This window comes from Periplaneta americana, chromosome 15 (genome assembly GCF_040183065.1).
Source record: "Periplaneta americana isolate PAMFEO1 chromosome 15, P.americana_PAMFEO1_priV1, whole genome shotgun sequence".
NCBI lineage: Eukaryota > Metazoa > Arthropoda > Insecta > Blattodea > Blattidae > Periplaneta > Periplaneta americana.
In genome coordinates, this window is record NC_091131.1 from 132,952,035 (window position 1) to 132,969,030 (window position 16,996).

General features: G+C 33.7%; 1 protein-coding gene across 3 annotated transcripts in view; it reads left to right on the forward strand.

The window, feature by feature from the left end:
* Positions 1–16,996, forward strand: part of LOC138715347 (excitatory amino acid transporter-like) — a 478,475-nt gene that overhangs the window by 426,798 nt on the left and 34,681 nt on the right. For all 3 annotated transcript variants that reach the window (XM_069848168.1, XM_069848166.1, XM_069848165.1), the window contains one exon: positions 16,684–16,878. In XM_069848168.1, the coding sequence (XP_069704269.1) occupies positions 16,684–16,878 (195 nt within the window). The remainder of the gene's footprint in view (positions 1–16,683; positions 16,879–16,996) is intronic.

Genomic DNA, 16,996 nt, shown 5'->3' on the forward strand with positions numbered 1-16,996 from the left:
ATTATGATATATGTATACTTAGGATTTTGATCTTTAAAAGCAGATACAACAAATTATTAATTTATCAAAGACATAGACACAACACACAATCATAGAATTTTTTTTGTCTTTTATTTCCTTTTTTTACGTCCTTCGTTTCTTTCATTACTATTTCACTTTCTCTATTTTGTTCCTCTCTCTACCGCTCTTTTTTTTTTTTCATTCTTTCTGCTGCTACCATGGCCATATATACAGGTAGTTTCAGAATTCAAAAATCTGAAAGTTAGAATTTATAAAAGAGTTATATTACCGGTTGTTCTTTATGGTTGTGAAACTTGGACTCTCACTTTGAGAGGGGAACATAGGTTAAGGGTGTTTGAGAATAAGGTGCTTAGGAAAATATTTGGAGCTAAGAGGGATGAAGTTACAGGAGAATGGAGAAAGCTACACAATACAGAACTGCACGCATTGTATTCTTCACCTGACATAATTAGGAACATTAAATCCAGACGTTTGAGATGGGCTGGGCATGTAGCACGTATGGGCGAATCCAGAAATGCATATAGAGTGTTAGTTGGGAGGCCGGAGGAAAAAAGACCTTTGGGGAGGCCAAGACATAGATGGGAAGATAATATTAAAATGGATTTGAGGGAGGTGGGATATGATGATGGAGACTGGATTAATCTTGCTCAGGATAGGGACCAATGGCGGGCTTATGTGAGGGTGGCAATGAACCTCCGGGTTCCTTAAAAGTCAGTAAGTAAGTTTCGGAATTCAACTGAAGAAATTTATCTAGTTATAGGCCTACACAAAAAATTTGATACAAGGTACCCAGGGTCTCCGACGAAAAATATCTGAATTGTCAATTGTTGAAGTTGTCTACATTTGGTACTCATAATCCAGCATTAAAATGAAATAGATATGTGGAATGGTATGCGATGGTTTCGGACCTGTTTAGGGATTGCATGAAGTCCAATCGTTAAGATCTAATCAACTGTATTTTCAAAACTTAGTCTTCACAGAATCTGTAAAATTGCCGGTAAATAATGAGATAGCACTGCTTGTTTCACCCTCATTCCTTTCCGTTATTGTACTTATTTTAGAATGGAATTATCGACATGGGACTCTAGTGTAAGGAACAACATATCAGACCTCAGGCCAAAAGTAGTATTTTGGAGTGTGACCATGGTAGTTTTTTTTTAAATCCCAATACCTCTTATTTTATTGATGAGATATCTGAATTCTTTATTTTCCAAACCACCGAAATACGTATTGTAGTATTTATTTATCATGGTTTCGGCAAGAGCATACTGTATAGTACTAGCCATTGCATTGGTTCATTACAGTCCACTTGAGATCAAGTCATTCATATTGATCTCCTATGGAGCTCATTTAGGTATTTGTTAGAAATGGTTGCAAATGTGACGAGTGCATGACCTTTTTGTATTCTTTATTATTATTTTAATGCATTTTATCCCATTTCAATGTTTAAGTTGTATGAAATTCGTTGTACGTACTTTCTAATAGTTAAGCCAGAATAATTAATAAATTTCAGTAAAAGTAGGTACTTGATTTGTTGCAGATAAATACTGTACTTAAGGCGGAAGTCGTTATTTTGAACAATTCCTCTAACTTGTTTTCCAACGGACAGTGAGTAGTGAAAGAATAATTTGTTTTCCTTTTTACAGTATATATACGTACTGTAATTCCTGAATAATGCTTACTTCCTCCACTAAGGAAAACGAAAAGGGACTTTTCTTTCTTTTCTCATCTATCCATTTTGTTAAGATATTTTCTGTTAAACAGAATACTGGTTTGCACATTTTATTTACACTACAAGTTAATGGATATGCATTTCTCAAACTAAATTCCATCTTTACCCTTCTGAAAATTTATTTGTCATTGCTACAAACATTACAAAATAACTAGAGCTGGCTTGTTAATGCTACAACACTAGTTTGAAGTCACATACCTTAAGTTAAAAAAAAAAGTATCTGTTGAAATTTGAACTTTCGATCTCATCCTCTAACAGAAACCATCTACAATGTTTACCAATTGTGCCACAGAGACAGCAGTATTGTATCAGACACATTTCCAGATGTATTGCTACGCCATATGCAGGTTCAATCAGCGGTGTACTGGCCCAAAAAATATTTCACGGCATTATGTGCAAGTTTGAACCTTCAGACCCCTAGTTCCCTACTCAAACTACTTCACTAGAATCTCTCCACAACCCCTTACATTTCTTCGGTTGAATTCTGAAACACTCTGTATGTATGTGTATGTACGTATATATATATATATATATATATATATATATATATATACACACACACACACACGAGTATATATAACTTTATTATTTATTTATTTATTTATTTATTTATTTATTTATTTATTTATTTATTTATTTATTTATTTATTTATTTATTTATTTATTTATTTATTTATTTATTTATTTATTTGTTTACATTTCCTTCTTTCTATCTCATTTCTTTTGCTTCTTTTCTTCTTTCCATCTTTCTTTACTAGAATCGTTCTCAGTTGATAAGAATTTGCCATCTGAAGCATTATCATGACAACACAAATGGTAGACCTATATATTATTTAACCAACAGTGAAACAATTGGTTGAAAAGTTGCAGTCTCAAGTGGAAAGTCAGTAAAGGGTTGATTAACACTTTACCATGACAACAGAGGTGATCTTTACTAGTCAATCAAAGACTTTTCTTACATCTTGAAATTCCGTAATTTCCTATGGGATTTATGTAAGCCAGAACGACTGCAAGGTCATTTTTCATTGAATATTTTGATTTTTTGCACAAAGCTCATTAGCCATTCACATGCTCCTCCATCCTAACTAATCTATACAATGACTAAAATTTCACAAAGTGCCACTGTTTAAAAGCCTCTTCTGTCTTCAAATCTTCATAATACGGCACCATATCATATCATATTATATTATATCAGGGGCGTATTTTGCGGGCTACCGGCAGTAGCCCAAGGAAATTACAAAAGAAAAAGTTTATAATATAACACAATGTAATAATTTTGTATTATTAGTTTTACCATAGTAATTAAAATTAAAGTAATTGTTAGATATATTTTGTGTAATAATAGGGTCAGCGGTAGCCCAAACCCTTTAACCAGTATACGCCCCTGTATTATATGTCACACCATATTATTGCTTCTGTAGTTTTAAAGGATTATTAAATCACCTATCTGTAGTAATTCTGCCACCTAACTCTGCAATTGAAAGCGTGATGGGATACTGGTACTGTATTGGGTAAAATGACGAATGAAATATTACTTTATATATTACATTTTAAAATACAAGATCATGCTTCCCGCATGTTTTGCGCAGTTGGTACAGTACATGGATATGTTTCGCTATATTACTTCCTTCAGATAATATGCCTGTTATGAAGGCTTCGTTATTTTATCTATTACTGGTATTTAAACTGATCTTTATTTATCGTCCTTAGCAACCTAACAAATGGTTTTGTTAACAGCACTGAATTAAAAGTTTTTAATTTCACTGCTGTGAATTAAAAACTTTTTCCATGACAATCAACACATTAGCAACCATAAAATTCATACATTCATTCATTTATAACTTCTTCACACACACACACAAAACACATTACAAAGAAAAGGCGTACAATTTAAAATTGAATTTAGATACTGTACCAATAATGAGATCTAGATACGTACCAGTAATGGATAAAATATTGTATAGCACATGAGAATAAACAGATGTTATGTGCTGGTGGAAATTATCACCCTCGGCTTCGCCTTGGATGCTAAACTTCTCCCTAGTGCATAAAATTCAATTTTACTCTCTTATACTACTATAAATTACTATTATTTCACACAGGTCCAAGTTGTTATTTTTAATTCTTCGAAGCCCTGTACAGTATGTAATTTGGAAATGTGGTTTCCTTTCCCTATTTCCTATTCTTCAATTATCATTCTTTCCCAGTCCCAAATGTTGGAATGAGGTATGCAGTGCTGGGTGATACTCAGGATTTTGGTATAGAATTTGGATAAATGAAGTTTTTCATTCCATTTACATTTAAGACACCACATAAACGTTGAAATATTTTATAATATGAATTCGTATGTTGAAACATGTCCTGCACTGTGGCATCATGGTCTAAGGCATTCTGCCTAAGACTCATGTTACGGAATGCGCACTTGTTCGAGTCCCCTTGGGGGAAGAAATTTTCTCATGAAATTTAAGCCAGTGTATGGGACCAGTGAGCACCCAGCATCATAATGCATTTGGGGAGCTACAATAGGTAGGAAAATCCAATTACGATAACCAGCTATAACGGCCGGGAGGATCATCGTCTAAAACCACACGATACCTCCGATCTTGTTGGATGTTAGTTCACCTCTGCGGAAGCATGTGGATGTGAGGCCAACAGTCGGCTGGTCGGCCCTGGCTCTTAATGGACTGTTGCACTGCGGATTATCTTTATGTTGAAACATATAACATAATTGTTCATCATTTCATAATGATGCAATTCCAGAAATAGTTATCAATGGTTAAGATACTGGTATATTCCAGCTACTCTGTAAATGACTATTTCATTCTTTTCATTATGTACTTTTAGTGGGTGGATTAATATTGGAGTTAAACCTCTAAGAGAAAATATGTCTAAGAACAACTTATTATTACCAACCAATCAATTGAACATCAAAGAATATACAGGGTGTTTCAAAAATAATACGGGGCATAATTTTAGGTATGTATTTCCCACATGTAGACAATCAAAATAGTTCATTACAACATGTGTCCGGAAATGCTTTATTTCAGAGTTATGGCCTTCACAACATTCAAATTCACCGGAACGTTTTTCTTTCCGCAGGTCGTTGCCGTCAAAGGAGACATTAAGAGAGCACTTTGACAGTTCATTCCAAGGCGAAGGTTACATTCAGTGTTGTGTAGGCGTTAGACTGTGCGACATGTATTCAAATCAAGAGCTGGCAGAGATACACTTCATGTACAGTAAGGCGGACGGCAATGCTGCGCTGGCTCATCGTTTGTACCAGGAGAGGTACCCACAGCGACAATGTCCAGATCGGAAGACATTTGTATGTCTCCATTACCGTCTGTGCGAGTATGGAAAATTTAGCTCTCCTGGTTTGGGAAGGGGACGACCAAGATCTACAACTCCAGAACTACAGGAGAAGATTCTGGAGGCTGTGAACATGACTCCTTCTATCAGCACACGAAGGGTAGCATTGCAAGTCAATGTTCCTCATACGACTGTCTGGAGACTGTTGAAAGAGTATCAATTGTATCCTTATCATTTACAACGTGTACAGGCCCTGTCACCAGCAGATTACCCTGCACGAGTTAGGTTCTGTCAGTGGTTCTTGCAGCAGTGTGGTGTAAATCCGAACTTTCCTGCCTTAGTATTATTTACAGATGAAGCACAGTTCACACGAGATGGCATAACAAATTTCCACAATCAGCATGTATGGGCGTATGAAAACCCACGTGCAACTGTTCTATCTCATCACTAGGTGCGGTTCTCCCTCAACATGTGGGCCGGTAACATTGGTGATCGATTAGTTGGACCCCATGTACTTGTAAACAGGCTTACGGGGCAGGCGTACACAAACTTCCTGGAAAACACCATACCTCATGTTTTAGAAGACATTCCACTGATCAATCGTCAACACATTCACTTCTTGCATGATGGCGCTCCTGCACACTTCAGGCGTACGTCTCACCGGTACTTGGATCAAAGATTTCCTGATCGATGGATAGGTAGAGGTGGCCCAATTGCTTGGCCTCCACGCTCACCTGATCTGAACCCTCTCGATTTCTACTTGTGGGGCCATTTAAAATCATTGGTTTATTCGTCTCCGGTGCCTGATTTGGAATCCCTTCGGAATCGAATTGTGGCATGTTCTGAGGACATACGCAATACTCCTGGAGTTTGGGATCGTGTTCGCAGATCAATGAGACATCGATGTGAGGTTTGTATTCAAGCAGGAGGTGGACATTTTGAACATCTTCTGTAATGACAACGACCTGCGGAAAGAAAAACGTTCCGGTGAATTTCAATGTTGTGAAGGCCATAACTCGGAAATGAAGCATTTCCGGACACATGTTGTAATGAACTATTTTGATTGTCTACATGTGGGAAATACATACCTGAAATTATGCCCCGTATTTTTAAACACCCTGTATAAATATATAAGTAGACTTCAATTCTAAAATATAGGCCTAATACATACGAAGTTTTTATGAGACTAGCAGCATTCTCATTATGAAAATAATTCCCTTCCCATCCAGATTCATATCAGATGACTCCGTATCACCCAGACTGATGATAAGATGTGGAGGGAAACTGTCCTCTCCTATCCCATTTCTTTATACTCCTTCATAGCCTGACAAACTATATTTCATCGTATATATATATTAAGTTACGGTAAATAATGTATAATTCACAATATCAGATGTTTGCATTTATTTTTCTGAGTACTTGCCATATGATAAATAAAAAGAAGTAAGTTATTCATATATAGGCCTAAACTACGGTACATTGTTAGGATAATTTTAATTATTTGAATATTATTAATTTTAATATGTTATCAATTCAAATGTTTAACGATTTCTGGCTAAATCTATGTGTTATTTCTTTATACATCAAAGTATAATAATAACAGAGAACTGTGATGTTGAAAAAAAATATTAAAAGCATTCGCTCAAGATCCGTAAAAGTGATGCATATCTCGTCTGTCTGTCCGTCTGTCCGTCCGTATCTATCTTTGTTATAATGCGGCATGAAAATAAATAGGTATGTTTTATTAGTTGTATTGCATTAAGTATAAAAACGCAATATTTCTTTCACGTTCATAATATTACTTCTTAAGTTTAACTGTTTAGTTGCAAGGCATATATGCACAAATATGTAGGCCTACTACATAAATTATAAGGCATATTCCTTTACAGCCACAAATATCCTTTCAAATTCCCTCCGCAACTTGGTTATTAAGATAAAAATACGCATGAAGGAAATAACATTCGATTTCAGTTGGACTTTGCAACATATATCATATTTTACATAAAATACAGTGCACTATAGAAATAGTTTAATACATTTCTTGTTTGAGTTCTGTGGATCATAATTAAAAAAAAAAAAAAAAAAACAATAATTTTCACAAGCATGTATAGAGAAATAAAGTAGGTTAAAGGTAACACCTTTACACACTATGAAGTAGCATGGAGGGTATGGGATACTGAAGGTAGAACTTCATTCTACCGTGACCTCGGAAAATTGAGTGTCAATGATAAAAGGCTGTTGGAGCATATAGAGAAATAATACTGTATATATAAAAATTATAACAGTTCTTCCATAAAGAAGAGAGACGATAGATATATTTTCCTTATAGTTATATACTGGTAAGAAAAAATTATAATAACTGATTGAATAACATATCAAGTTAACAGTAGAAAATCAATTATCGAATCACAGTATGCCCCTATGCATTTAACATGTTTGTTCTTAAATTACTGATAAATAAAACATTTTTTACCTCACAAGAGGTTGATCTACGCTACACCCACGATGAGATGAAATGATATAATGATGGAGATTTGATGAGATGCTACAGGGTAACTGGAGATCCTGAAGGAAACTCTGTGTCACCTGGACCACTGGCTTGCCCAACAGAAGTCATAAATTGGAGGTAAACCAGAGATTGACCCTGGGTCCACTGGATTATTAGTGTAGTGCTTTAGCCACTAGACCATTTGGGCAGCATATCTCACAAACATTATCGCTATAAATTTCAACATCCATTTAAAGAAAGAATAGAGAGCCTTGAATTCATTAACTAACTTTAGACTGATGTTTATATAAAAAATATTCGCATTTAAAAGAGTTAATTTATGCAATAAGATGGGATATGTATAATAACATTTTCTGCACATTGGCATTTAAGCCAAACTTTGTTTCTAATTATGTAATCATTATTAATCAGATCAGTTCTAATAGTGGAGTATAATAATTTACTCTATGCAAATATAGCATAAAATGAGACTATCTAACGAACACTCAACACAAACAAGAAATTTAAATTCAAATAATTTATATTACAAACCCAGTTGTACTCTTACTGAAATCAGTGTTATATTTAGATTTAATATAAAGGAACATTAAATAAAATGATTTATGCACGTATTCAATATTATATCTAAGCACAACACAGCTTGGTCACTATATGTTGCTATTTACACAAAGTTTTCAACGAAAGCATGGAGTTTACCTGTTATATCCTGACGTTCATTCCTGTTGGTGAAATATTTATTTCTTGTATGATTCACCTAACATTAAATCTGTGATGGTTCTATAGTCTGAAGGATCTACAAGCGACAGCTGAGATGCAGTTCTTCTGATCATATCGATCTGCAAAAAATAAATATTATACCAACAAATTAACGTGTGTTTACTTTGTGTTTTAATGTCTTCTATCTGTAAACTAAAATAATTAACTCTGCCAATAACTCGACATATTTTTTTAATTGTCACAAGATATGATCCTAACTACAAGTCACAAAGTTTAGCTAGCCAGGAATTCTCAAAATTTACATAATTTCAAAATACAGTACCAGTATATAGTAAGTCATTTATTTCAATTTAGTGGATTAGAATCACAAATAACGATGGTAGACAAATTTAAAATAAAAGCTGGCAAGAAATAAAAATAAAGTGAATAAGTGTCAGTCTTTCTTGTAGAACTAAAATGAATTTATTTTGTTTCATTTATAAATCTTTGTACATTATATTTCATTCTGATAAAATTCAAACTACCGGTAGTCTATTAGTTTTTGCTTAGATTGAGCTTAAAATTAATTTTATTATTTTTGTTGTCCACCACTGTGGACTAATGGTTAGCATGTCTGACCGTGAAATGAGCAGACCCAGATTCAAATCCTGGTTGGGACAAGTCACCTGGTTGAGGTTTTTTCCGGGATCTTTTCCTCGACCCATTAAGAGTAAATGTTGGGTAAATTTCGACTCTGGAGCCTGGGCTCATTTCACTGGCATTATCACCTTCATATCATTCAGATGCTAGTTAATCATGACAGTTGATAAAGCGTCATAAAATAAACCATAAAAAGTATTTTTTTCTCCTTTCTTATTATGTTCAGAAATCCAACACATGAACAAAATATTGAGTAAATTCACCATTCTAAAGAAATCGGCAAATCCATCTTCAAAGAAGAAGAGGATATTTCGTATCTCTGAAGATATAACATCTACAATATAAGAAAATTATTATTTAGGCAGCTTTTTTTTTCTAATTAAAACACATTTCACTCCTCTTATTGAACATTTGGTGTCTCACAGAGACATAATACAAAGCACCTGTATTTGCACAATGTCTGCTGATAATTGCATTATAACTATCACTAAACCTAAAGTTAGGGAAATGAAATATATTGACTGTGCTTCTGTTCTTCCCAGCATGTTATGCTCAAATTTTGAAAAACAAGTTAATGGTGTCTTCTTCATTTTAAATTAATACATTGTTATAATACCCTGCATTAATGTATCATAGCATGCTACAACCTATGTTGTTAGTGCGAACGTATAATCATGTGAGTTAATTGAAAAGAACACATACATGTGTACGTTTCTTTCTCTCTCTTTCTTCTTTTCTCTGCATTTCATATGAACTTGGGATTTGCGGGTGCATCACAAAAGCACAAATATTACGTTTGTAGAAAGTATTTTTTGCTATAAATCGTCCCCAATGGTTACCTACAGTATATCAGAGTTTGCGTTCCAATGATTGAATTTTAAGGCACATGAAATTTCCCAAATTATCCTCACTTTCTCAGAAGGAATGTCATATACGTATTAGATCGGTATTAGTTTTATAACATGTAAAATAATTCTGTCTCTGAATGAGAGGGCTGCAGGAAAGATTTACGAACTATTTCTGTTCAAGTTAAATATTCAATTTTTCTGTCGGGCTAGTCCACAATGATTTTAATTGACATACCTATCTGGATAAATTATAAACCAAACATACAGTGCGTCCGCAAACTCACTCCGCAGCGAGGAGACTGCGATGTATACGCTAGGGACTGCAGTTATGTTGGTAGGTAGGATTTACCGCTAGTGGCTGCAGTTATGTTGGGAGATGGGATTCACTCCACTCGAAGGGGAGATGGGATTCACTCCACTCGAAGGTGAACACTGAACACATGTGAATGATTTTGCTGCCAACTTAAAACTTACCACTAGGAGATCGAGCGTCTCTTCTCGCTGCAGAGTGAGTTTGCAGACACATTGTATTTCATAGTACATTTTATCGCAACTGAACAGGAAGTATTTATATAAAAATAAACAATGTCATTAAGATACTAATATGTATAATATGTTTCATTTGTTTATATTTAACCCATTAAATCACCAAAACATTGGATTCAATTACTGATTAGCTATTCAAAATGTTTTAAAAGCAAACAATAATAAAACATATAGGTACTTTATAATTTTTAAATTTCAGAGACAGTTTTATTCAAGATAAAAGCTTAATTGAAGAGTGTGAACCCAAAACTCGCTCAGTTGATTTGGTCATTTTTATGACTTATACATTTACGGTATATGATTTTTTTTAGATCTCTATCATTATATTTTAAGCTTCTTTTCTTCCGAAACAACGCCAATTCTTTCTAAAAGTTTCTGTTATGGTATTGTGCATGTCACTTGAAAATTCGCTCAGTCCGTAAATTGGTGGATAAAAAACTAGCTCAGTCCTTTTATAAAAATGGACTGAACGCGTTTTGGAATCACACTCTTCAATTTTAAATTTTGTCACTTTGCTAGATTAGCCTTTGAAAATGTGGTAAAGTTTATAAAGATGCAGCCACATGTATAATCTCATTGAACTCTTTGCATGTGAATTATTATAATTTTCTTAGATCGGTAATGTTGTTAACAATGTCAAGTTCTGTTTCTAAATTACGGTAGGCATAATTTTATCGAACAGTTATATATTTTTAAGTGCACATTGTGTCACTATACATTATTTATAAGAATATTGAAATAATCTTCAGATTCATAGAACACCGTGCACTGGTAACCTATTTTCAGTAATTTTTTTATTTAGGGTTTGATTTTAGTTTCAAGTGTTTGTGTCTTAAATTTAATAGGCTACCTAAAAAATATTTCAAAATCTTCCGAAATATTCTGGTAATTCTGCTCTTATTTTACATACGTTCGTGCTTCCAAAACTTCCCTGCAAAATATTTTGAGTTTATTCTGTGAATGTCTTCCTGGTGTAGTAGTAATTTGGAATTCATTTGCTGTCCTTCACACTAAAACCTCTTTGATGTATATTTTAACCCTTTATGTTTAACAGTCCTAAGTTGTGTGGTAAAAAAAATAGTTTTTATCCTAAATGTTCTTATATGTTGATAGTGTCAATGGAAAATAATACAGTTTTGTGTCCCTTACCTTTTTACAGAGAAAAGATGAGAGAGAGAACAGATTTGTTTATTTGTAGACAAAACAAACAAAACACTTGCAGGAATTAGCCCCCCAAAAGACAGGTTGCTATCAGATGTTGCTGTGTGTGCAGGCTACCACACAAAGCTTAAGTGCCTCAAATGGTTGCATCGGTAAGTAATATTTAATGCAGCCTTCATCACTGAAAATTGTTTGTTACAGGTGCTGAGAATATATGATATTTCATTTTTCTTTTCAGCAGAGTGTTTACATCACAACATTTTTCATTTGTTATTTCAGTGCTATATCATAAATTAAAAAACTAGTAATATGTTGAAACAGAGTGCTATAATAATAAAAAAAAAATCGTTTTATGTTACATAAATGACAATTCAATTGTATAAACAGAAGTTAACTATCTCAAAACGTCTGTTTATCACAGAACAGCGTGTTAAACGCTTGTTCTGACTAGTAGTTTCAAAGTGACGAATTTAAACAAGTCAAAGCTTATAGTTAATGTCTAATGATCTGCAGAAGCCATTTATGTGAAACATACATGATAACAAGTTGTACCTGCAGCAGTTTGTAATTTGAAGTAATCAATATCTAAATGTTACGTCCAGTATTTTATAACAAGCATAGTAGATAAACACACTGCAGTGTTTTTACCATTGCTTTTAAAAAAGGAGCTGGGATATGACTGTAGAGACTGGATTAATCTTGCTCAGGATAGGGACCGATGCACAGTGGGCCAGAATTCAAATCTAGCGGGAAAAAATTAAATAAGTATGGAATATAATTTTAAATGATTCTGTTTTACTAAATAATGATTTCTAAGAGCTTATGGAATAATAATAAACCAGTATAGGATGTTATCCGTAGTAATGAGCTATGAGTCCGAGTTTGAATAACTATTTTCATGAAGCCTACTAGGTACTTAATTATATCACTTGTTCTTTTCGTGAACTTATAGTTTCCAATATTCCCTAATAGGAGGAGTCATCGTCTGCATCATCGTCCTCTTTATCTTTCTTCTTCTTCCTCCTCCTCCTCCTCCTCCTCCTCCTCCTCCTCCTCCTCCTCCTCCTCCTCCTCCTCCAGCTGCAGCTGCTTTTCGTCCACTTCATCATCCTTCCCTCTTGTCACACGCACGTCTTCACTTGTACTGTAAGTATGGGATTCCTTCAACATTTGTCGCACTTCAGCGGGAAAGGAATTCTTCTTATTTTCTTAAAACAGATAAATACTTGATATAATAGTATCAGGAGTTACAAGAAGATCATTTAAGATATCCTACATTGTATTCGTGAACATTTTCTTGAATAATCTTTACAGTACTTTCTATGTTCTAATGTCTAGTTTCTTGGGCTTCTTGGGCATACCTATAGGTAACACTGCACATTGTATTTACGTTTGGTGACGTTGTTATCTATTAAAAACTGTAATGCTTTCTCTGGTGTATATGGTCTTGGTAAAATTGGAGATTTATTATAGGCTATCTTATACTTTGATGCTCTTTTTGGAGTAATTTGTGTGATTTGTTTTAGAACTATGTTAGATCTCTTTTCCCTGAACCCTGCAAAGACAACTGAGTAGCTAGAACTAATTCACTTTAAGAATGCTGATCTTTCAGAGACCGTAGCCTATCCGTTTAATTCTTGTTTTCATGCCACATTCTTCAAACAATTTTTTAGGTCACCTACTCCTGAAACGGATGGAATTAAATCCTTGGACGTTTGGCGAGTTTTTATTTATTGTAGAACTCTTTCGGGAAATTTGATATCCTTTTTTTTTTTTTTAAATTGGGGACACACGAATTAAAGTGAAATTTTAATGGCAAGCAGAGTAATTATCTCATGCCTCAATGTTAAGTTTTGTACCAGTGCACTTTATTTGAACCAGGTACCCAGCTTTGAAGCTGTTAGCCCTGTGAATTTACAGTGTATTTAATTCCCTTGTTACAAATTTCAGGTTTTATTAAAATATTGACAATAATTTATTAATGGAGAAAAGAGAGAGTCTGGAGCAATCGGCCAGACATGTGGGAAGAGTAGAGGGAAGGGAGGAGGAGGTCTGTGGTCCATTGATTTCACTAACCATTCCGAATCTATACGCAAAAACCTATCCTTTTTCCTGGAGCACTGTTTCAAGCGTTCTTCTAAATTACTTCTAAATGTGAGCACAATTTTTTCGACAAATCGTAAAATATCCTTGGAACAATGTTGTATTTCTAATTTTGTCACTTCGAAATCAGTGAGAGTTTGAGTTGACCCTTTTTTAGTAGTCAACACCTCGTATAAGTCCATTCGAGTCACAATGGACTTGATGGGAATCTACCCCTGAAATAAAAACGCAAATATAAAAAAAGGCAAGCAAACGCAAGCAAATCTTAACTTTTGTAATAAACTATAAGGATTGCTTTATAATCTGATGTAGATTTTAAGGTGACACCTGGTGCAACATTTTTTATATCTCTAATTTAAAATGAAGTAAAGAAATAATTCCGCAATATTTTAAAGCTATGTTTAACACATCCATGGTAATATTTCACGTATACAATTAAAGTATAAGTAATGGAAATAGGAAGTACGAACACTTCCCTCACAGAAAGACATTTTTCTCCACATCAGCAACACACAGATCACCCTCACATCACTAACACCATAAACCGTCTGGCACTCGGCGCTCGGGTTCTTACACTTTGCAACTTTTAGTAGCCAGCCCTGTTGGCATTTCGCTCGGTATAAATTGATGGCATACTGATTTGTGAAGATCAGTTTTAGTACTTCGAGACTATATAGCGAGAAAACGTTATTTAAAACATTAAAAAATTCAACATTTTCCAGCTGGATTTGAATCCTGGCCCACTGTGTGATGGCAGGCTTATGTGAGAGTGGCAATGAACCTCTGGGTTCCTTAAAAGCCATAAGTAAGTACAGTCTTTCTTAAAACTGCTTATGCTATTTCTGTTGAAGGAGATGGTTACAAAACTATAACGAAGCAGTAGTGGACTGAGGACTGCAAGGGAAATCAAAGTATTTGGGACAAATTTCATCCACAATAAAATTTCTTTCTTCACAATAAATCCTATAGAAACTTTTAAGTGTGGAAGACAACCAAAATCCTTCATTTTTACTTAACAACCCTTGTAAATTATTGAAGCTATTTAGGAGCGAGATAATGGTGATGTTATAGTTCATAGTCAATCTGTTGCAAAACGTTCAGCAGCAAATCTTTCAGGCAAGATCCATTAATGGTTGGTGATCACAAACGTCACTCCACCAATGAGACAGCGTTTGCAGCATCTTCAGGGCTAAAAGTCGTAATGAAATATCTCACATTCGAGAAAGACTACTGTACGATATCTGAATGTCCCAAAACATATGCTGCATAAACAATAAACATTCAATGAGCTATTTACGTCTATGCTTATGAAAAGACCTTTCGGCCATAAACCTTCAGGTCGTTGTTTTTCATTGAATTGGCCGAAAATTCCCAAGATGTGTTACTTAAACTATAGACTGTCATATTATTGTGATATACCAACATAGTTTCTGTAGGATTGGTTGTCAATACCATAAAATTATATTTTCTATAAAATATGCCGGTTAGTGTACCAGTATTTTAAAAAATACAAAAAGAATTTAATAATATCAGTATGTCTCATATCAGCAATAATGTTTCAAATAAAAATAAATAAAGAATACTGGTACAATGCAAATGGGCATTGTGAACAAGGACACGACATAAATATAATTTTATTCACTTATCTAATTGCATCGAGAGATTGTTAACTTGTATTATACAAAAAACTGTTTAGGGATATATTAACATATTCAGTAGATACGGTAACAATTTTATTTCAGGAAAAACGGAAATCTAAAACGTACTTTCGAATGAACTGCATTTCATGCATTAAGACAAGAATTTTACACAACAAAACAAGTACCGTACTCATTTTGCATTTCTAGATAAAGAACTACAAAATTTTTACACAACGAATGGATCAAATACTTCCAAATATATGCAATAAGGACCTAAGATTATAGGGAGATGGAAAGAATAGTGTTTGGAACATACCAGTAATAGTTTAATAAATTCTCGAATATTTAGTCATAATTATAAATAATAATAATAATAATAATAATAATAATAATAATAATAATAATAATATTTATTTGTCAGAAACCAGTGTACAAGGCCTGGATATGACATCGTCAGGTTCGATAGTATACACACGCACACATACACTCACACATGCACAAACAAACTTAGCACAAATAAATATATACGAGTAAACAAATAATTATAAGCAAATAAACATACATAGTCAAATAAACAAACACTGAGAAATAAACAAAACAAACACTGAGAGATAAACAGAGTATGCTGTAGGTTAACACATTTATATAAGGACAAAAGGTATAATTAAAATACAAAGAGACAAATTAAAATATAAAGAAAGGGTTACATTTCTAAAATACAATATTTACATCACACATACTATGATGTAAAAGAGTTAATATTTGGTAATCTACATAAAAAGAATGACTACCGGCATATAATATTCCTAAATGAGTCTTAAATATATGCGTCATTATTCCACTCAAATTACTGGCTGCTGGGTTATCAATCATATGTTCATATATTTGGCATCAAAATATATTACTTCTTTGTAATTCATATATATATATATATACCGTACCTAATGGTCTTCTGGTTTCAAAACAAAGAGTTTTTTTTAGGTATGATAATATTGTTGAAACAATAAGTGCCTAGATTTTTTGTTACTTCCTATTTTCATTTTTTCTTTCCAGATATTAGGAGAATTATGGTGGGTATTGACACCATAACTTATAATAAATTATTTCATAATGCCATTCCATTGTATTCATACGCCAAAACTAACCACATCTAAGCCATTTCTGTTAATATATCCATTTAGTTTTTAATTATTATGTCGAATTTCTGCATTTTAGATTCAGTGAATTTATTCTTCAAAGTCTAATAAATATGTTAGGATTATGATTAAATCATTTTATTCAAATATTGTTTAGTCATGATCCTAAAATTTATTAACTTCGCAGATATCAATAGTTGCTGTAAGCATGAATGAATTTAACTTTTCTTCTTTGGCTTTGTATTTAGTTATTAGATAGGAGCACTTTTAATGTACTACCAGTGCACTAATTTATTGAGGTGTGAACATATTCTGACCACAGAGCAGCAGCTCTTCCAGTCACTTTCCGTTGTATGGATGAGAAGGTGCGTGTGGATCCACGGATATCACGCTTCATCCTGCCAATTGGTTGCACCATCAACATGGATGGCACAGCACTGTTTGTTGCTGTTGCTTCGTTCTTCATAGCTCAGATGAATGAATTGCATCTGACTTTAGGAGAAATCATCACAGTATGGTATGTTGAAGACAGTGTCCGGTAATTATTCGATACCACTTTGTTCTCCCACTTCTCTTCGAATTTTGCTTTCTAATTATAATGAAGTAGGTATATTAAAGTAAAAGTAACGTAAAAA